This window comes from Amblyomma americanum, chromosome 4, assembly GCF_052857255.1.
Source record: "Amblyomma americanum isolate KBUSLIRL-KWMA chromosome 4, ASM5285725v1, whole genome shotgun sequence".
Classification (NCBI taxonomy): domain Eukaryota; kingdom Metazoa; phylum Arthropoda; class Arachnida; order Ixodida; family Ixodidae; genus Amblyomma; species Amblyomma americanum.
This window is the reverse complement of record NC_135500.1, coordinates 20,592,199-20,614,591: the sequence shown is the minus strand read 5'-3', so window position 1 is coordinate 20,614,591 and position 22,393 is coordinate 20,592,199. Positions and strand designations below refer to the sequence as shown.

General features: G+C 48.0%; 1 protein-coding gene across 14 annotated transcripts in view; it reads right to left on the bottom strand.

The window, feature by feature from the left end:
- LOC144127822 (rifampicin phosphotransferase-like) overlaps positions 1-22,393 on the bottom strand; it is a 685,750-nt gene that overhangs the window by 202,770 nt on the left and 460,587 nt on the right. For all 14 annotated transcript variants that reach the window (XR_013313574.1, XR_013313577.1, XR_013313576.1 and 11 more), the window contains 3 exons: positions 15,122-15,207; positions 13,509-13,571; positions 2,508-2,600 (listed from right to left, as the gene is read on the bottom strand). Coding sequence is in view for 6 of the 14 variants with exons in the window: in XM_077660767.1 (XP_077516893.1) it covers positions 2,508-2,600; positions 13,509-13,571; positions 15,122-15,207 (242 nt within the window). In the remaining 8 variants the exon portion in view is untranslated. The remainder of the gene's footprint in view (positions 1-2,507; positions 2,601-13,508; positions 13,572-15,121; positions 15,208-22,393) is intronic.

Sequence of the window (22,393 nt, the reverse complement as noted above, 5' to 3'; positions counted from 1 at the left end):
TCGCATTTTTTAGAGCAAATCCTACGGAAACGTAGGGAGTGACTGTAAGCGATGGATGTTTTTCAATGGCGAGTGTGACTGCTCTGGTAGTGTAGGTACTGGTGACGGTCGGTGAGTTTTCTGTAGACAGTTGTCTCAAGTTTGTTCTTCGTGATGGTCACCTGGACGTCAAGAAAATTCATTGTAGAGGGTGAATGCGACGAGGGAAACGAGATGTTAGGATGAGTGCTGTTGAAGTCCGAAATAAACTTAGTGAGTTTTTCTTCACCCTGTGTCCAGACCATAAATATGTCAGCGATGAATCGTCTGTAAAATATTGGTTTAAAAGGAAAGTTGTTGAGGAATTTCGTCTCAAGCACAGCCATGAATATATTAGCGTAATTTGGTTCAATTTTGGTTCCCATTGACGTTCCACTTATTTGCACGCAGTGCTGGCCATTAAACTCGAATTTATTTAACTCAAGTATCAGTTTTAACATCTCTGCAAGTGTGCTGCCGTCAACTGGTTGTTTAGGTTCTAAGCGCTCATAAGCATAGACGACTGCGTTGATGCCATCAGCATGCGGTATATTGGTGTACAGTGAAGCGACATCCAGGGTCACTAGTAGGGAATCATCTGCAATGACTAAGTCGAGAATTTCACTCAAAAAATGGGTGGTGTCCTTAACATAGGAAGGATATCATGGAAGGATATCCGTGATGAGGCTGTCGACATAACTCGAGATGTTTTCAGTAACGGTTCCAATTCGAGAGACAATTGGTCTTCCCGCATTGTTTTCTTTATGAATCTTTGGAAGAAGATAAAAACGTCCTGGACTTGAATGTAACGGAATTAGAGCTTTTGCGATCTTGTCCTCAATTTTCTTCTTTTTTGCTAAAGCTAAAATATATTCTGAAACTTTCTTATTATACTCTGGCGTGGGATCAGTAGGGAGAGCCTTGTAAAATGTGGAATCACTTAATTGCCTTTGGGCCTCATCAAGGTAATCCTTTTCATTCATAACTACGATGGCGCCACCTTTATCCGCTGGTTTTATTACGATGTCAGATCGGCTGCTGAGAGCCTGCAACGCATTGCGTTCAAGCATTGTGAGATTCGGGCGATAAGAGCGTCGTTTTTGAAATTCGGAAAAGATATCCTTTTGCACTGCCTTTATGTATAAATCTAGACACTTATCGCGCTGCGGAGGTGGTGTCCAATGAGTAATAGATCGAAGTTTTGGACCAGGATCTAATTTTTGGAGGCGACCGTGGTAGTATTCTCTCAGTCTAAGGTTTCGGGAGAAATTATCCATATCTTTGTAAAGTTGAAGTTCATTAATTACACCACTAGTAAGGCCCTTGGACAGCACCATGCACTCATCGTGTGACAAAGTTACTGACGAGAAATTAACAACATTGTTTGGTGTAGATTTGGTGACTTTTAAATTTGATTGACATGAGCCTGAATTGGGTGAACTGATTCTTATATCTCATGCAGAGGTTGGACTACCGGTTGAAAGGAGGTGACAAATTTCTGATTCTGACGAATGGAGCTGCAGAGGAACCCCATCCCGAAGGAACTTCCCCTCTCTCTGAGTTAGGAGTGAACGCTGTTTCTTGGTTAGAAATAGCTCTAATATATATATATATATATATATATATATATATATATATATATATATATATATATATATATATATATATATATATATATATATATATATATATATATATATATATATATATATATATATATATATATATATACACCTTGCAAAACTAAGGTTCATTCCTTTGTGTGGACACATTTACCCATCACATATAAAAATATAATTGAAAACAAAAAATGGTCATGGGACCTCGATTACCGTTTTTATCTGAACATGCCCATATATATATATATATATATATATATATATATATATATATATATATATATATATATATCACCCCTCTTCTACCTGCCAACCGTGGCAGGTGGCTCCATCGTGTGCACCACTACGCTAGACGCCGCCTGTTATTCACGACAGGGCTTCTGATGCCAAGCCATTAATTACGGCCGCTGCGACAGTTGGCTCGCTCGGTCATGCCGGCATGTGTTCGAATAGTTGGGACTATTTCTGGGCGGAGTGCCCAACATCGACCTCTATCGCCTACTTCCTTATGTCACCTAAGCCATCTATAATGTGTGGCCTAGCTTCGCCCTCGTTGGTATGAACTACGAAGGTGCTAGAGAATTTCGTTGCGAGAGTTTCGGTTGAGCTAGTTGGTTATAGCATGAGGTAATTTGCGCAAAAGTGAACAGCCCTGTCTTGTGTGTCTGTTTTTTCGCGCCAGTACGCCTTGACGCAAATTATGTCGTGCTAGCGAATGCCGGTAGTTCTGGAGCACAAAGGGGTAGAACAGCAAGATACTCTAATGCAGCTGCGCCTAGAAAGCTTGAGTGGAAGCAGAAAGCCCGGCTCCTTTTGTTTGCGCACAATATGTGGATCTTTTCAAGGCTGTTACTGAACGACGCTGGGCACCTCTTTGACTGCGCGGTGGCCGTGCCTCTTGATGAACTCCCGATACATTTCGCCGCACTCATCTTCAGCCGTCGACAGCCACTCAGATGCTTCCTGTTGGAAGAAAAAGTAGGCGGCATTTGATAGGCTGTTAGCTGCTATTCATTTGTTTCATTAAAACGAGGAGAGAGTGCGTGTGGCCCCGAATGAGGGTGCAAACGGAGCCTGCGCGCACTTAATTTTTCTCTAAACGTAAAACACCTCTGAAAACAACATCGCGTTAGTACTGCAGACAAAATTTTATGTTGAATTGTTGGCTTACAGCGTAAAAGCATGAGCCAAGGACGTGCAGGCAAAAGGCGTTAAGAAACACCTGACTAAGGCCTGCCCACCTACAAGAAACTAAAATTCCAAGTGTTTCACAGCAGCAGCTTATAACAAAAAACAAACGCTGACTAGAATGAGAAACAACACTGACATGGTGCAGTGGGATCTCCACAACATAAACAGTAGGCAGTGTCAAACTAGGATGTTATGCGCGACTCGTTTAAACATGCAGTCACTCTTGTGTCTCGAACACCAAGGTGAGTAGATCGGGGCAGGTTTTTAAAACACGGGGTATTGTGGGCGTCAGATTTGGTGGCCATAATTTTTGCGTGACTTAGAAGGCTGGCATGAAGATGATCGAAATTTATAATTGGTTGGGGTGTCAAGGTAAGTGTTCTGTCTTATTTGGTTTTTGTGTATAGCAAGCTTTTTATGAAACATTTTTTTTTTCAATTCCTATGAAGTTGTATTTTCTAATATCTACTGCTGTGTCTTCACTGAGTGTAAGGTCCGATATTGCACGCATAACTCTTTTTTGTAGCGAAAACAATTTTGCTATATTAGAGCAGTATAACTGCAATTCACACCTCATGGGTAATATACTTCTATATTATGCCCACTAACTGCCACCCTTTACTACTCAAATAATCTTGATGGTTGTTCCCCGGTACGTGTTCGAAAATTACGGCAAGAAGTTTTATTATTTTCACGTTCTAGCGTTGAGTTTTCAAATTTTGGCGTAAAGTTATCAGCCATTGTCTTGAGTTTAGCCCTACATATGACATTTTTAGTCTGTGTAACGTTTAATTCCAAGAGATTACGTTTTAGTCAGGTAGCAAGTTCTAACAGCCAGAACCTCACCTCTCTTTTGGGAACAACCATGACACTTCCAGAAAAAAACACGTTAATGTCGACGGCGTAAATAATGATATTCTTAGTAATGGGTATCTTGACTATGTAATTATTTATTTATTTCGACATACTGCAGGACAATGCTTTGGTCCAAGCAGGAAGGGCTTAAAAATGCAAGCATACAACAAACAGGATACATGCAATGCGAGAAAGAACACCTGGGAAACAACACACTTGTGGAAAAAAAATTGTTAGGTAATGAGTGGCAACGACAGATCGCGTCTATGATAGGAACGCGAAATTCATGACAAATAGCTCTTTTGTAAGGAAAACAAGTTATATTAAGCATGATAAATATGAATTTTTAATTATTTCACCAGATCACTGCTTTTAAAAATATTACGTGGCAAAGAATTCCAATCTGTGAGTGAGCTGGAAAGAGACTATATTTAAATGTGTTAGTTGCGAGCAAAAACTGGAGCTAAAGATGTTCATTTTTATGCTTCGTTGTTCTTGTACTAGGATGTTTAACAGATTGTGGGATGGTTAATTTAATCTGTTCAGCAAGGATGTTATAAATAAATGATAGGCGGCTAATCTTCCTCCGGCTTACACTACAATTATATATAACCGCCGTAGATCATGAGAATGCGTTGCACTTAGTCATGCAGGCATTACGCAGCCAGGGTGTAGACGAGCCATATGTGACTGCACAGCCGCCATACTCCTCCACAGAAAAAGTAATAAAATCCCAATATGGAAGATTGTCAGGCAGAGAGAAAAACGATTTCCTCAATAGTCTTCACAACATGTTAACACTGATTAGGTTGGGGCAACCTAAAAGAATGAAAAGCATTATGCCCCTTCCTGCACCACATGATGTGTAACAGCCTTAATCCAATTTCAAAATAAAAGAAGAGTCCCAGGGCAATGACAGGAGTTCTTCGGAGACAAGGTGTGGGGACAAGCACAGCAATCCCCTTTAGTTTTATTTCCAGCAATGCACCCTGCAGTAGCCTCCCGTCGAGGAGGGGCGCCCTCTGACTTTCCCACGGCCGGCCTCGAGGGGAGCCCGCGCTTTCCTTCTCACGGCCTTCGCAATGGGGTCTGTTTGCGCCTCCCGCCGCACCTCGGCGGCGTCGCCACTTCCCCACCGCTCCGCCGCTGCGATCGCCGTTCACGTGGAAGGAGAACGCGCGAAAGCTCCCAGTTCGGCCCGCGTTAGTGGTAACCGTCAAGCCTTTATATTTTGCCTCTTGCGCTTTGCGCAAAGACCGTGTAGTGAGCCCCTTTGCCATGAAAGAATTCTGAAACGACGGATTAACATTTGCGTGTTCTGTCTTTTAGCCCAACCGCGTATGGTCTAATGTATGCTTCGAGCACAGACGTCAACACGATCTACCCATATGAAATCTAAAGTCTGATGAAAACTCATCTGGTCGGGTAGAAGATTCATGTATGAAGAAAAAGGAACGCCGACCAAAAGGTTGTCGTGGCTTCCCTCGTCCGACGTGCCAAAAACATCTTCCCAAGGCGAGAAGATCGGGCTGCTTACCTACGCCAAGTGCGCCGAGAATTGAGTGAATGCGGCTACCCCAAGCACTTCGTGGATTCTGTTCTTCAACGGTCTTCACGCCCATCAGAACCAGTTGGTCCTCCTTGCCGAGCCCGAGCAGCTATCCCATATGTGCCGGGCGTGAGCGAATCTTTGGCTCGCGTTCTACGCACTTACGGTGTGCACGTCGCTCACGTTCCTGCGTGCAAGCTGAGGCATATGAGCTGGTGGCCGCCAAAGACAAGATAAAGAAAGAGAAGTTTCCTGGCGTCATCTATAAGACTCCCTGCGCAAACTGCGACTACTGCTATATCGGCGAGAGCGGGAATTTCGAAAGGCGATTGAGGGACCACAAGAATGACGTCAGGAACAAAAAGATTGCATCTAATGCACTTTCGGAACACGAGGAAGCCGCGACGCACAATATAGCTTGGGAAGAAGCAGCAGTCATCGCAAGAGAAAAGAATTGGCTGTCACGTCGATATTTGGAATCCCTGATAATCCAAACAACAGACAAAACCCTTAACCACAACGCAGGCAATCTCCCGCCTACGTACGCAAGATGCTTGGGGTGATTACTGCGACGCACTTAAGCTTTGTGCTTTGGGCTTTCCGCCCAGTGATCAAGGCTTCCGTATGGAAGCCGGAACGTCTTCGTTTTAAACAACCTTTTGGTCGGCGTTCCTTTTTCTTCATACATGGATCTACACATATATTTGCTAGAAAGGAAGTCTATCAGCTTCTGTAGTTCGTCTTGCGGCAGGTTCTTTATGAGTGTGTAGAATGATATGCGACGTGCAACAAGGATGGCAAGTTTCAAAGAGTAAAGGACTCTGCAGCGTAAGTATAGCTCCTGAAATTTCAAGCGCAGCTGCTTTAGTTTTGCACAACAGCGGCATTAAAAAATCATGGCGTTCCCCAGGAAAACGCATCATGCTTTCTGCAAAAGGAAGGCGTATAGACAAGACCCAACCCTGGCCGCTGCACGCACGCGAGGTCCAAGATCTCCTCTTGGAAAGGCAGTTTGAAGTTTGCGGGCGTCTCAGGACCACCCACCCCATCCGATGACAACGCAAAAATTATGTCAGTTTTGACAGTAACTTCAAGCATTAAGTAACTGCCAGCAAAGCAAAATTAGTTCGGTACTGTGCTCTGTCTCAATACAATCCGCTTTCACGAGCGGACAGTCTTATCTGAGAGGCGACGACTACCAGCTTTCCATTATTCCCCTGCATTTATACAGCCTCGTCATCGCTTTCGATAAACCAACCTGAGAGCATGAACTTTCCTCACCTCATTCAGGAAACAAAGTATCACTCCAAGAAGAAGTTTTCCGCAACCTAACGAAGCTCGACTCACAGTAATCTCACAGCAGTGCGCGTTATACCAGCTGGCTTGGATTATAATGTAAGGAACTAAAAATTAAAATTTGCGACGCTTAGTTAGTAAAAGTCCCTGAATTTAAGAGAATAGAGGGCATTAGACGTTCAACTGCTTTGTCTGAAATCTTTTAAAGATATTTAAACCAAATATTTTTAGACAGCTTCCGGACACGCCGGGTTGAATTTATACGTGGACACAAAAAAATTACCCTTTTATGGTAGCTGAAGTCATTCATAGGACATACATAATTTCTGAAATTACAATACTCAGCACGTGCAAATATCTTTGGCAGCATAATACGCAGCTTGTGCTGGCTGCTTCTGTAATTACGTTCTGGTAACATCAGTCAGGCCAGAATGACGGCAAGAAAGTTTGTGTCCAACTCGAAAACTATTTATTGGGCGAACTCGACGTGTCTCAAACAGAAAGCAGTTCTGCACGCAGCAATAAAACAAGTGCTTGGTCAACTAAGGTCAAAAGGACGGTCGCTCTCGGCCTTGCAAAATTTTAAGGTGACAAGGAACTCGAAATATTAGACGCCTAATGTGCTTACGGCAATTTTGAACATGAAGAGAGACTTGCGCGCGGCTACAGTTATTCCCGAGAAGTCTGGTGGCCTCTCGTTTGACAAACAAAAGCGGAAAGGCCGCGTGCCATTGGCTTCGAGTAGAGAACAATGCATTACTCTGCTTCTTGACACTTGCGCGCACATTAGCAGTAAGTATTCTTTTGACTATCGATACAGTCCTCTCGTTTAAGGAAGTTGTCATGACTTTATATATATATATATATATATATATATATATATATATATATATATATATATATATATATATATATATATATATATATATATATATATATATATATATATATATATATAACGCTAAGGCGCCCGTGTGGTGTGCGATATCAGTGCACGTTAAAGATCCCCAGGTGGGCGAAATTTTTCCGGAGCCCTCCCCTACGGCATCTCTTTCTTCCTTTCTTCTTTCAATCCCTCCTTTATCCCTTCCTTTACGGGGCGGTTCAGGTGTCCAACGATATATGAGACAGATACTGCGCCATTTTTCCCCCAAAACCAATTATTATTCTTATTATTTATTTCGGTGCTATGGTCACCATGAACAAGCGGGCTGCTTAAAAACGTGGAGGGCACAAAACAAGGGAGGGCACCGGCGTCACAACCACACGAGCGCCAAGAACGGCGTGACTGCTGCGCGCAAGCATGGGGAACCCGACGCATACTCTTTTGGGGAACGTTGCCGCGTACAGATTGTTCGGCCACGTGCTCCGCTCTTCGCCATCAGAGCGAGGAAGTGGCGGGGATACGCCCTCTCACACCTCGTCCCGTCCGGCTTCGGAGTTTCCCCTTGCGCTAGCGTGGATGAACATTTGCTCGTAACCTTGCTGGTGAGTTGGACGACCTCGGTTCCTTAGCGTGTTTTGTTGCTAGCTGACCTTATTGTTGTTGTAGCAATAAATGCCTGTTTGTGTCAGCCAGAGTGTTGTTCTTTTGTTCAGAGTAAGGCCCGTCATGGTTGGCGCGCGCAGAGTAGCGTACGCGATCACGAGGTGTGGTTCGGGCTGCTTTGAACTATGTCAGCCGCGGTTAAACGGGGAAAAAGCATTTATCCCGACTATTAAAAATGGTTGTAGCTTAGCTCGGCTATGACAGGATATATGTAGCGAAAGCAAGTGCAAAACTCCCCGGTTGGCCTTGTTCACATATTCCACAACGTATGAAGCACAGGCATAAACGACCAGTATGACCTGTAGATCCATGTTTGATGCCAGCACTGAGGCTATCCAACGATTGAAGGGTTAGCGTCACTTTTACGCCTATTCTCTAGGCTAACGGAACGCTGTTCATCGGTTTCTCTAGCCCTCCGCTGGTCTCTTGGTCGCATTCCATCATCACGGGCCGTCTTCAGTCTCTCCTCCGGCTGCAGTCGCTGCTGCTAGCGATCGAGACACCAGACATTAAACGTGCCTGTCTCGCGGCGGCATATTGACGGCGGCGTTTAGCCAGTCGTTCGGCGCGCTGTTCGTCTGTTTCCTGTGCGATTCGTTTCCCCTTCATCTCGTTCCGCTGTCGATTCCAGGCCTCATCCAGCTGATCAGAATTGTCGCCGTCCATACTGTCGCCTGAACTGTTGTTGCGGCGCATGCCAGCTCTCCTTTTCAATCCTGTGACATCTCATCGCGCATGCGACGCAGCTGTCGAAGCGAGCGGAGGCGAGCGCAACGACGAGGAACGCGGTGTCACGTCCTACCAAACTGCGGCGAGCGGCGCGATGTGACGTCATGCCAGATGGCGCGGCGGGCGCGCGAAGTACAGTAACCTTCCGCAGCGAGGCGCGCGTTGTGACGTCACGTGCCTTGATGGAGTACCGCCAAGGCGAAATCGCGAGTTTGCGGCCAATAAATATTTCGCTTTAAAACCCCACATCTGGCGCCCAACGTGCGGCTTGGTCTGGGAACGTTGGACGATTCTGCTCGGCTGGAGGAACGCTCTTTGTCCGGGCTTGGAAAGTGCTAAGCCTGGAGTGAATTTTGATCGCTAGGACCGGCGGCATGTGTTCTTGAGTGCGAGGTGTATTGCTCTGCAACATGTTTGGACTTTTCGACATGCTCAGCACGTTTTTCTCTGGAGTCTCTTAAAAGAGCACGAGAATCACTTGGTGCGCATCGAGGCAGCGCGAGGCCTAGCGCCCGCGGAGTGGCCGAGCCAGAAGCGAGTCAGTAGAGAAGCTGCGTGGGTGGTGCGAGTTTTCTGCACACATTTTTCTCTACTGTCGATGTTTTGACTTTGGGAGAAGCCGCTCCGGCAGCCGGGTGTCCTGGGGCCATGGATGCTGCTACGAGCTTGCTGGCATTGCAGCTCGGCACCGCCCGATACGGTCCATGGGCGCCGACCGCGGAGAAGCCGCTTCGTGCAGTGAACGGGATAGGTCCAACCCTCTGAGCTGCGCCCGCACTTAACCCTTTTCGGGTCTTCCCTTTGTTCACGGTCGTTGTCAGGGTGGTAGTTAGGCCTAAGGCTTCTCGGAGCTGCCCGAACCACGTCAGAAGCGACATGATAGCGGACCGTGTTGTTGAGAAGGGCGCACTTTGTTGCCCACCTGTTTTTTTTAACTTTGCACGAACTGAGCCATCCCGTTCAAATCGAGAAAGGGCTTCCTTCACTCGAACTTTGCGTTTGCACAGGCGCCCGACATGTTTTGCTAGCGAGTTAAGCATTGTGCCACGAAGCCCTTGCGGACGCAATTTCCCCTTCCCGTGACCTACGTTCAAGGCACGTCGAGAGCGTTTCGGCAGTCTTGTAGATCCAGTGAGCTACCAAGGCTTGCGGTCCTGTGCACATCATCGCACTACCGCCTGCTACGAAGCAGCGGCCTGTATCCTGCTCGCCGCATCCATTCGGGGCAGCCATGGCGAGACGAGGGAGCACTCACCTCTGGCTGCCATTACCGTGGAGACTACTGCAGAATCCTGGCCTGTAATTTTCAACCGGCCTTCTCTTCGCGGGCCTGCGGGCACGTATTCCATGGGCCATTCGAGTCGTCCCAGTGGAAACCTTCACGCCGCCTTCGGAACACCGCGGAAGTCTCCGTGACCCCGCTGCATGATCTGCCTCAATTGCATGAAGACCAGGAGACTTCTACATAGCATGGGCTTTCAGGCGGGAGGGTCTATATAAGGTTGGGAGGATGTGGGGACGCGCCTTGAGTCCCCTTAGTTTGCTTTCCCGCGATGTATCCTGCAGTAGCCTCGCCTCGAGGAGGGGTGTGCTTTGTGACTATCGTAGTTACCTTAAAGGGAAGCTGAAACGGTCTTCAAATCGCATGAAACGCTGTGGTTGGGAAGAAAGGACCTTGAAAATCATGTAATTTTTTCCCGATTCTATCCGCAAACAGAGCTGCAATCGCTTCTTAAAAACCCTCCGCCGGCACGCCCTCGTCGCTTCCGGAAGTGCCGGGTGGGGGGACGGCAGAGACGGAGAACTGGCGGAAGTGACGCCATTCACGGAGAGTCGGCCGGCCGTCCGGCTCCGCTTGCTCCGCTGCGGCCCGCGCTTTGGCGAACGAAAGATCAACGCAACCTTCTGCCAGTGCCGTTTGTTTTCTCTCGTTCCAGTGTTCCGTGTAAGAAGCCTGCATATAAACCAGTTTTGGTATGGTACCGCGGCGGCTGCGTTTTTATGGAGGAAAAACGCTAAGGCGCCCGTGTGCTGTGCGATGTCAGTGCACGTTAAAGATCCCCAGGTGGTAGAAATTATTCCGGAGCCCTCCACTACGGCACCTCATTCTTACTTTCTTCTTTCACTCCCTCCCTTATCCCTTCCCTTACGGCGCGGTTCAGGTGTCCAACGATATATGAGACAGATACTGCGCCATTTCCTTTCCCCAAAAACCAATTATTATTATTATTATTATTATTATTATTATTATTATTATTATTATTATTATTATTATTATTATTATGGTACTCCTTTCGAACAGCGCTCAGCACACAGCTTGGTAGAATCCGTCGGTTGTTCACCCCCAGCCTCTTCCACGTTAACCAAACAATCTGGTGGTACGCAGCATGCCGAAACTGACTGCACAAAATATGTGCTGCAATATATCTCTTTTCGTTATATTACTTTCTTACCTGTTTGTAAACTCTTTGCCTTTTCCAGCTGGTTCACATCCACGCTGAGCTAAGGCCACTTCCAGCACTGTCTTTAAGGCACACAGTCTTGAACTTTTTTGAGGTCGTTACGCACTGTGTGCCTTTTTGTTTTTTCCTGATTGCTTGCACCTCATGGCAGTATAAGCAATTCTCTTAATATTTCATCAGCGCGCAGCACATGCAGCTGCACCTAACTGAACAAAAACCGATTATATAAGCTTAGTATACCTGAGCAAAGCAAAGATTTTCATTCATGAGCGCTTGGTCATGGCTGACGATCGATAATGGCGTCAGAATTCATAGAAATTTGTCCTTGAGTCAGAACGGCAAAGTGGTCGAGCAGCGGTATGCATATATCTGCCACAAGTAATTCTGCTGGTTATCTCGATACACAGCAGCAGCAACTATATCTCGCAGCATACTCGTTTTGATGAGCAGCACTGCGAGCTCCGAAATTTCCCGCTTGCTTAGCTTCTTATCAGGCGGTGGCACCGGTTTTCTGCTTAGTCTGTAGTTCTCAACAATTTCGGAATAGGTTTGCGCGCGCTCGTCCAAATTCCGACAGTCCCGCGGTTCCACAGTTACCCGGAAACAAAGGTTATGGGAATGCGCTGTCTACACCGGAGTCGACGAAGATATTGATAGCAGAGAAAGCTGGGAAGCCCTACTGCGCAGCGAAGAACCCGCTCGGCAGAAACAAGCCAATCCGCCTGGCCGCTGGCTCCGCGAAGAGACAAAATCTATTTGTTAGCCTTTAGTCACGGAGGCTCCGGCTCCGCCCTCCAGGCCTGCGTGCCGAGGGCGGTGAGTAGTAAGGGGTCTCCATTTCCGGTGGAAATGAAAGCTGTCATCCACCCATCCATCCAGTCGAGATTTCCAACACGTGAAAATGCCGCGAACTGACTTTCGCTGCCGGCGCACTCCGCGGCGTCGATCGTTTGTTCCGCCGTTTTCTGAAGCTGCTGATGGCTCGAACATGCATGGTGAAAGTCCAAACTGTTCAACACTGCTTGAATTATCCATAGTTTCTAAAACGTAGTCCTTAAAGCCCGCTGAAGCAACGCGCTACGCAGCAAAGCCGTCGGTGCCGGCCGGAGATCCCCGTGGATGGCGTCACGACGGTCCCGACCAATCGCGGGCAAGAGCGGCGTTCGCTTGGCACCCTGAGGCGATGGGGCGCGTTTTCTTCTAAAAACAGCTTTTTGCGTTTATTTCCGCTGTTTTTGAATGAGATAGTCTGTTTCTGCGGACTAAAAGCTACAAAATGACCTAGAGAACTCATTTTTTTCGAAAAGTGCTTCAGCTTCCCTTTAACTAAGAAGGGAGGCCGCCGGCATCGCAGCAATATGAGCGCCACAGACGGTTTTAGTACTGCGCGCACGGGAGAGAGCACATCCCGTTGGACTGGGACGCTTGCCTCGAGCGCACGTGTCGCCCGCGGCGCTCCGCTCTCCGCCAGCGGGGCGAGGCCTCTTGAGAAATGCGCTCCCGCATCTCATCCCTTCCAGCCGAGGAGTATCCCCTGCCGTAACGTGCGCGGACGTTCGCTCGTAATGTTGCTGGTGAGTCGGACGACCTCGATTTCCTAGCGTTTTGTTGCTAGCTGGCGTTATTGTTGCTGCAGCAATAAATACCTGTTTGTGTCGGCCAGAGTGTCATTCCTTTATTCCCTCAGAGCAAGGCCCGCCGTGGTTGGCGAGCGCTCGGTAGCGTACGCGATCACGGGATCACGTCGGGGCGGCTTTGAACTGTGCCAGCCGTGGTTAGGAGGGGAAAACGTATTTATCCACACTAACAAAACCCGACACAAGATAAGGAAAACTTGGAAGAGTTAATGAAGAATACCTTAATTATTTGCGATTCGCAAATGACATTGCCTTGCAAGAAACAGAGCAAGAATTGCAAAGCATGATCAAGTACTTAGAATGGCAAAGCAGAACGGTAGGTCTGAAAATTAATATGTAGGTAAGTCAAGTAATGTTTAAATGTCTCGGAAGGGAAGATCAGTTTGCGGTGGAAGTGGCAAGGGAACACATCTGCTTAGGGCAGGTAGTGACCGCAGGTCTGGACAACGGCAGTGAAATCATCAGATGTATGGTGAATGTAGCATGCACAAGTCTAGCGATGGTTCAGCGATGCGCAGACACTACTCAATGAAAGTCTAGTGTACGGTGACAAGCGCTATCTCTGGAGGGGCAGCTCTGCACCCTTCCGCCTGCGTTGCTTACCTCAGTGCTCATGTCAAGGAAATGCTGCCTGTCCGGTGACCTCCTCAGGGTGGCGCCCAACTCCTGCGGCAAAATTACAACCATCAGCAGTGTGTGCGCAGCTGGCCCGAAGCTAGCTCAGACAGGAGCAGCCACTTAGATGAACGTTGCAGATGAGGTTATGTCTACAGTTGAGCTCCAGCTTTCGCTTAGATCTCCGTTCACTGGATTCAGGCAATGTGCGTTCTGGACTGTACCGCGCATGCGTCGGAAGCTGCCTATCCGCCAATTGGAAAGCAGCTTCCAGAGCTCAGTGGGAATACGGCTGCGCAAGGCCATTCTTATTGGGAATCTAGGAAGGAGACGCCTGTCTATGCAACTAAATCGTTCGGTTCAATGAAGGAAGAAAAGCTACCGTTGGGGAAGGTATGGCCTACTCGCATATCATATTCCTGCTTCCAAGGACCGACGTTCAACTCCCTGCTAGCGTCGTTCCACTCCCTGGATAGAAATTAGCTATAAACTAGCAGAAGGGCACTTTGCACAAGCGGGCTCTTCGTCAATGCTTCGTTCGCTAACGCTGGCGGCATGCTGTACATCCTGCGTCGTTTACTTGATGTGCTCTTCTAGACACTCGCAGTGCAAATTGCAACTCCGATTTTGTTAAAACGCTTGCAATAGCATAAGATGGGCTCTAAAAATAACTGAATTATCTTTTGCTACAATTTCAACTTTTCGCTGCGTTTCTGTCAAAAGCCGTGACGTTTCGATCTGGTTTCCACGTGAAGGAAGCACCACTGATTTACTGTCTCTTTTTAATGACTGTTGCCTTCCACCGGCAGCATATCGTAACCATCCCCTAATTTTCGCATACTCTTGTCTGTGCATGACATTCAGCTATTCACGCCAGTAAGCGCGTATGTGTGTTGGCTCTAGTGCTTAAATGTGCCTGAAACTGCTTAAAACAACTCTTGTAATATGAAGGAATACACGCGCTTGCTATGGCCTCCATTGGAAACCTTTCTCGCACTGACTTCCGCGTCCTTGGAACCTGCTGAACAGGCGAGAAACAGCAGGGATTTACCCAGACTCCCTAGACAGCAGCGCATTTCTTGTTAGGCCAGTAAACCGTGCGCGGCTGTCGCTCCGGCGATTCCGTTGCCCATTATAATGGTCAAAATTTTCATAGCCGGCTTACACAATAGAAGGAAAGATTTCTCATTGCTTCGGTCGAAAGTTTATAATAGTGCGACGACACATATAATTTTAGTTCACCTCGCGTCTTCGTTTTATGAGGATGCTATGATGAAGAATTTTCGCATTGATTATTTTGATCGCTTTAATGCGTCAGTTGAAAAAATTATGCTTGCCTACGCGCCGCCGAACAATAGTGATCGCTACGTCAGACTGCAAAAGTTGGTATGCGAAGGCTGCATAAAATACAGCGCAACTTAGCATGCGGACATTGACGCTGAGCGTTCTCTTGTCCTTCTCAGCACTTTTCGCCTTGAGTTGCACTGTATTTCTGAGGGTAGCGCGCAGAAGGTTGCTTTAACTGTTTTAAAAGCACGAACCGCCAATACTGCAGGTATTAGAGTCTGTTAACGGACTTGGATAGAGGCAGAAAAAAGCACCTGTATCATCCTCGGCACCTCCGCACTTTCCACATCACCTCCCAGCAGTATCTTGGACAGCTCACAAAACACTTCCATATTGAGCTCTGCGTACAAAAGAAAACAATTTTCTTGCGAAATTCTTTTTCGATGGTGCTTCATCATAACAGCTCTCCTATGAACCACCGCCATTAAACAACAAGGCTCAAATTGATGTTCATTACAACCTAAGAAAACTGGCACTGCAAGCAGCATGCTTACGAGCGCGTTTTTGCCCTTCCCCGTATGAGTCACGAGTCCGTCACGTTTGTGATGTTCCTTAGGTAGCAGCGCGTAAGCATAACGCTTTATTACGGCGCCACATACCCTGTTACTTACGGACAAACAAAAAAGTCATCTCAATTCCTCTCTCCGTCCCACGTGCAAGGTGGCGTACTGGATTACTACAAATCCACCCACCAAACTCTTCCCACTCCTTGCAAAGGGCTGGGCAAGGCCAACGAGCAGGTACTCCTGCGCCTGCTCACTAACACGATGCTGTGCCCGGCAACTCTAAAGCATTTCAATCCTCAATTCGACGGGCGGTGCTCACACTGTGGGGAGGTGTCGGACACCTACCACATGGTGTGGGCCTGCCAGCAGAACCCATCCCTACCCCCTATCCCAAACCCCACCCGAGAGGACTGGGAGGCGTCCCTGTCCGGCTGCTGCACCCTCCAGGCCCAAAGGGCCTTAACGCAGCGTGCCCGGGCTGCGGCAACCGCCAATGGGGTGCCTGACTAGGCATCCCCACCTAGTGGTTGTAAGGGCGTGACCCTTCAGGTCACGGACCCCAACACCTCTCTCTATAATTAATAAATGTTTTTACCACCACCACCACCACTGGGCGTCGCCTAGTTAATCTCCCTGCCTTTCCGCTCACCATTCTTTCTCTCTCTATGGCGCGGAATAATAGTAGAGGGAGGGACGGATCTAGCCATGGTGACCCGCGCTTCGGAGAGGGGGCCTGAAAATCTGGCGGAAATATAATAGTTGAACGTCACTCGAGTGTTCGTGAATTTCACAGTATTTTAGAAATACGGAAGCCAAGCAACCGCCCTCTTAATAGCTCTGATGAGAATATACACGCTGGATGTCCAAAGATGCCTGCGGTGCGGTAAGGTATGCTATATATGATGTATGGCAAGACATGGTGTGTTATGATGTGGTATGATATGGTATTGTGCAGTGCGGTATGATATGGTGTGGTATGATACGGTATGGTATGGTATTATATGGTGCGGCATGGATTGTGTTGTGCGGGAGGCTCAGAATCCCAAGGCTGCCCATCGGCAATAAGACGCCTTAGTGGACAACATCGGATTCATATCGACCACTTGGAGTACTTCAGTCAGGCATCGAGGCAGCACAAAGGCATTTCCGGCTCCTTCGAAATGCGTCCCGCGATTATGGGCTCAGCAGCCTAACGCCATTCGACGCCGAACGCCCTGAGCGACATTCCCTTCATGTTAACAAGAAACTGAAGAGCTGCACAATAGATTTCTCCGTGAGCTTTGTTTATCGCACACGCGGCCTGATCATGATGACGCAAGACAAGAACAGACTGCTCTGGAATGATCCTTCACTTCACTTCACTTTATTCACCTTAAAGACCCCCTTCAGGGGGTATAACTTAAGGGGTGGGTTAGCATATTCATCAACAAGTACAAGTCATTCCTTGAAATAATTGCCTACAGTATCTGCAAAATACAGACGGGTGCGCGATGGCAGCGATAACGGTGGGGAGGGCATTCCAGTCCACAACATTTCGGGGAAAATATGAGCCTGAACAAGTTGCAGTACGGGATACAGGGCGGGCAATCTGAAACGGATGGGCAGTGCGGTGGGATATGCGGTTCTGCTGAATAATGTAGGGTGGTTGATTTAGAGAGCTATGAAAAAATTTGTGGAGCAAACTGACGCTCGCAATGCGGCGGCGGTCAGCGAGGCTTTCAAGATCGGAATTCTTCTTCAGAGCTGAAACGCTGGAGGTGTATGAATATGCAGAGTGAATGAAACGCGTGGCGCGGTCTTGAACTGATTCGACTGCATTTGTTAGGTTGTGGGATTGACTTGGGGAGATAAAAACGTTCTCCCCACTCAAACACGGCTGACACGGTTCAAAGCCGCCCGGACCCCACGCCGTGATCGCGTACGCTACCGAGCGCTCGCCGACCACGGCGGGACTTGCTCTGAGGGAACAAAGGAACGACACATTGGCTGACACAAAGAGGCATTTATTGCTACAGAAACAATAGCGCCAGCTAGCAACAAGGTACGCTAATGAATCATGGTCGTCCGACTCACCAGCAAGGTTCCGAGCGAATGTTCGCCCACGCTAGGGCAAGGGATATATACTCCGAAGGCCGGAGGGGACGACTACGGGCAACACCCTCTAAATACTTTCTTCAGGCCTCTCCAGGCTTTCCTTTCCACACGCGCTACGTCACGCCAAGTGTCCGGTCAGGCTGCTCACCAAGCGCGGCTCCGCTCCGCTCGGTTGTCTCCCTCGATGTGCTCGCGCTTGCCCGGGCAAGCACAGACACGAACGCAGTCTTGCAGTGAGCGTCTAGCTGCTGCTTGAGTCTTTCAGCCTGGCGTTGGGTGCATTTCCGTTCGCTCCTCGCACGGCTGTGTCTGTTTCGTGTGGCCGTTTCTTGTGTGGCGTGCGTACCTGTGCTAGCGCACGAATGGGAAACTGATTGCCTGCCGTGTAGCGAGTGCAACTTCGTGAAACATGGGCCGGTGCTGTGTTCCCGGGTGCCGCGGGAACTACCAGAATGGTCCCAAAGTACGTGTTTATTGCTTCCCAAGAGACGAAGTACGAAGAAAAGCCTGGTTGCGAGCCATTCCACGGAAGGATTTCACACCTACAGAGCATTCGAGGGTAAGACTCTGAAATATTGCTTAATAGGCGCTGGTAATTATCTTAGTTGTGAGCTGTCGCTCCCGGAAAGGCATGCTGTCTTTGTAGGCAATGATATCACTTCTTACACTTATGTATGAATTGTCCAGGAAGCATTTAGTTCTGTGGATGTGCATAAGGCTTGTGTAAAAGCTGTGTAAATATGTAAAAGCTGTTCACTATTCAGACTCTTTTTACTTAGTGTTTTAGGCAATGGAGAGTCATGGCGAATGGCCTTGCTTCATTTTCTCGTGCAGGTGTGTGAACTGCACTTCCACGCAGGCGACTTCATTACGACGTTGTCACACCAAGATGAACTGACAGGGAAAATAATAGAGGTGAAGCGTGACAGGCTACAGTTGAAGATTGATGCTGCGCCTTCTGTTTTTCCAAACTGCCCAAAATACTTGTCCTCAACGCCTGGACGGAGTGAATCGCCAGAGACGAAAAAAGCAAGAAGGGAAAACGCTGCTTTGCAGGAGGCTATGAGGAAGTCACTTCAGTCTAATGAGCTTGAACAGAAAAGAAACAAAGTTTCATCTTACGAGGAGTTCAAATCTAAGTTGCCTGGAATCTGCAACACGAAATTCTGGACCGTTTCTGTCGATGAGCAGTGCGTTAGGTTCCTTCTCATCGAGAATGATCCTTCACCTAATGTGAAATGCGCCTTGGTAGTTCTCCCTGATCTGTCACTTTCTGTTTTCTTGAATGGAGTGAAGCTTCTGTCGCTTCCTTCAGGCAGGATTCTGCCAGCTCAAGTATGCGACACCTCCAGCCTGTCCTTGCTGCTAGAAGAACTCGAGATAGGCTTGCATAATATACCTGAGGTGACGAAAGAGTCGAAACATACTAAAGTATTGCAGTTTGTCGGTTCACTGCTTGCAGACCTCATTGAGGACAGTGATACGACGAAAGAACAGTCTTCTTTGCTGAAATTTCTGGTTGAGCAGATAGAGCTTCTCCTCGCGAAACAGCATGTGTATAGCGCAGAGCTGCTGGTATTCGCCAGTATTTTGAATTCAATTTCTCCTCACGCATATCACTTCACAAGAGCTGCATCAAGAATCATTCTGCCCCATCCTTCCACACTGCGCCGTGTTTGCTCAAATTACAAAGCTGACCCTCTTGTGGAGCAAAATCAACCGCACTGTCTCTCCTACATCCGAGAACGAGTCAAATCAATGAAAGACCACGAGAAGACAGTGACCCTGATGATCGATGAGATCCACATAAAACCATACTTCGACTACAAAGGGGGCACAATAGTAGGATCGTCGGTTCATTCAACGGAACCAGCAACAACAGCCCATGTGTTCATGGTACAATCACTCCTTTCTGCAAACAAGGACGTCATTCACATATTACCTGTGAGCAAACTGAGCGCAGAAATTTTGCACGAGCATGCTAAGAACATAATCATTAATGTTGAGAAAATGGGGCTCAAAATTATCGCTGTGATAACGGACAACAATGCTCTGAACCGCAAGATGATGTCGTTATTTGCTACAAGTCCTCAGGTGAGCATTGTCTATCCCCATCCAGCCGATAACGCTCGCCCTCTTTTCTACGTGGTCGATCCTGTGCATCTCTTGAAGTGCATTAGGAACAATTGGATTAACCAGAAAAACCCTGGAACATGCCTCTATTTCCCTGAAATGGACTTGAGTGGAGCAATGCCCGAAGGGCCTCCTCGTATGAAAGCTGCTTCTTTCGCAGCTGTGCGGCAGCTTTATTCTTCAGAGAAGACGTCGCTTGTGAAGGCTGCTTACAGACTGAACGCAAAAGCCGTGAATCCAACCTCAATGGAGCGGCAAAATGTAAAGCTCGCTCTCGACGTCATTAATCAGTTTGTTTCAAATGCCCTCAGGACACATGGTTCCGCGTTCAAGATTCCTCAAGCTGAGTCGACTGCTCTTTTCATTGACGTTATCCTCACATGGTGGCAAATAGTCAATGTTAAGACCCCTTGCAAAGGCCAGAGGCTAAGGGACAGCATGCAAGACCCTGTAAGGTCTGTTGATGACACACAGTTAGCTTTCCTGAGCGGCGTTGTGGACTGGTTGGACGCTTGGGCAAGAATAAACATCACCAGTGGCTCGCTGACGAAAGAGACTCACAGTGCTTTGCGACTGACATGCTATTCTCTGGTAGAACTCTCGCGCTACTGCTTAGAAGAACTTCACTTCAAGTACGTACTGCTGGGCAAATTTCAGACGGATGCGCTAGAAGACCGGTTCGGCCGTTACCGCCAGCTGGCAGGATCACAGTACCACATTTCCGTGCGTCAGCTCTACGAATGTGAGAAGAAGCTTCGTCTTCAAAAACTTTTGACATTTCCACGCGAGGAAACAGAGTTTGAAGACGTAAGTGAGGATCTTGTCCCATGCAACTTTTCTGTGGCTGTCAGCGACGACGATATTACACACGCCCACTCTGACATGGATGCTATTGTCTACATTGCAGGATACGCTGCTCATGCTGCTTTAAAGAAGCTTTCATGTTCTGCTTGCTTCAGCACATTGGTGATTGAAAATCGAGAGATCGAAGCGGAAAATACTGCCATGATAGCTAACCTGTCGAGAGGAGGGCTGAAGTTTCCCCAGCCATGCACAGTTCACATGGTACTGATGACTAAACTAGTTGCAGAGAAGTTGTCTTTTGGAGCAACCGCGGAAGATTTTCTCTCCTGTAGAAATCAACGTGGTGTCGTGATTTCACAGACGATTTCCCTCCTGGACGAACACGACATTGAGACATGTGAAAATGGCCACACTGCACAAACTCTCCTGCGCTTGGTAGTACGCGTTGCAACCAACGTTGTTCTAAACAACTTTTGCAAACTAAGAAATGATGCCATACAAGACAATGCGCAGCAGAAGGCCGCAGCCCGGAAAGCAGCAACGCTTAAGAAGAAGTAAGTTTTATTCCCAAGCAATAAAAATGCTTTGCGCACACTTCATTGCTGGTGTCTCGTCGTTTTTTATTGTAAGGGTCAGATTAGCTGTACAAATACTCAACAGCGCAACATTATTGTGAGTGTCATTATTGCTGTGTGTGAAAGCTTTAAGCAAAACACAATACAGAATAAAACTAACACAATGCGCAGTAGACGGTGTTTTTTTTTTCAATGTTCACGAACTTCTACTTTAACAACTAGATATACGCATGTGCGGTCTGTGCGGATGGATTTTACCGCACGGCAGACATCATGTACGTGATAGAACCTAATAATTAGATGATTAATTGAAATTAACTAATCAATTTTTTATTATAATGACCAATAATGCGAAATTGGCGGCCGTATGCTAAATTGTTTATTATAAAAAACTGTATTAGCAGCTCGAACTTTCTTGACAATAAGGTGTTCTGCAATAAAAAAAATATATAAAGCAGATAAAATGATAGCCTAAGGCGCGCACAAACTAGCGAATTTCTTTTCTGCAGCAACGACAAAAATGAAATGAAGGAATCACTTATAAGGCAGCTACGTACGGCAGTACCCGAATAGTGCAGACGGGCGCGGCGCGCTGAAATCGCGGAGCGCGGGGCCTGCACGGTCCCTTGGCGTGACGTCACGCGGCCGGTGGAGAGGCCTTAGCATTGAGAGGGTGTTGCTACGGGAGCCTGTCTCCCCGTCGCTTCCTCGCCCCGCCAGCGAAGAGCGGAGCCGCGAGCGACACGTCCGCCCGCGCCGACGATCCCATCCGAAGCGCCCTCTCCCGCGCGCGGGCTTTGGCAGTCTCCCCCGCAGCGATGCTGGCGCCCTCTCTTGCCAGTTAATGTAACTGACAAGGGAATGCGTTCAGCCTCGAGGTGAGAAAGCCGCTGCACGGTGCCTCGCGGGAAAGCAAACTCAGGGGGCTGCAGGGCATGTCCCCACAACCCCCCTAACCTTAAATAGACCCATGCGCTTGAAGGTACATGCTATGGAGGAGTCTCCTCGTCTTCATGTCCTTGAGGCACGTCTTGCAGCGGAGGTCACGCCGACAGCGTCCACGCAGACTTCCGCGGTATTCCGAAGGCGGCGTGAAGGTCTACGCTGGGACGACTCGCATGGCCCGCGGACTACCGTGTCCGCAGGCCCGCGAATCGAAGGCCGATGGGAAAACTGCAGGCCAGGATCCTGCAGTAGTCGCCAGGGCAGCAGCAGCCGGAGGTGACTGCTGACTGGTCTCGCCACAGCTGCCCCGGATAGATGCGGCGAACAGGATACAGGCCGCTCCGTCGCAGCAGGTGGCAGCGAGACGATGTGCACCGTACAGCAAGCCTGGTGGCTCCACCGGATCTGCAAAATTGCCGAAACGCTCTCGGCGTGCCTACAACGTAGGTCACGGGAGGGGAAACGGCAT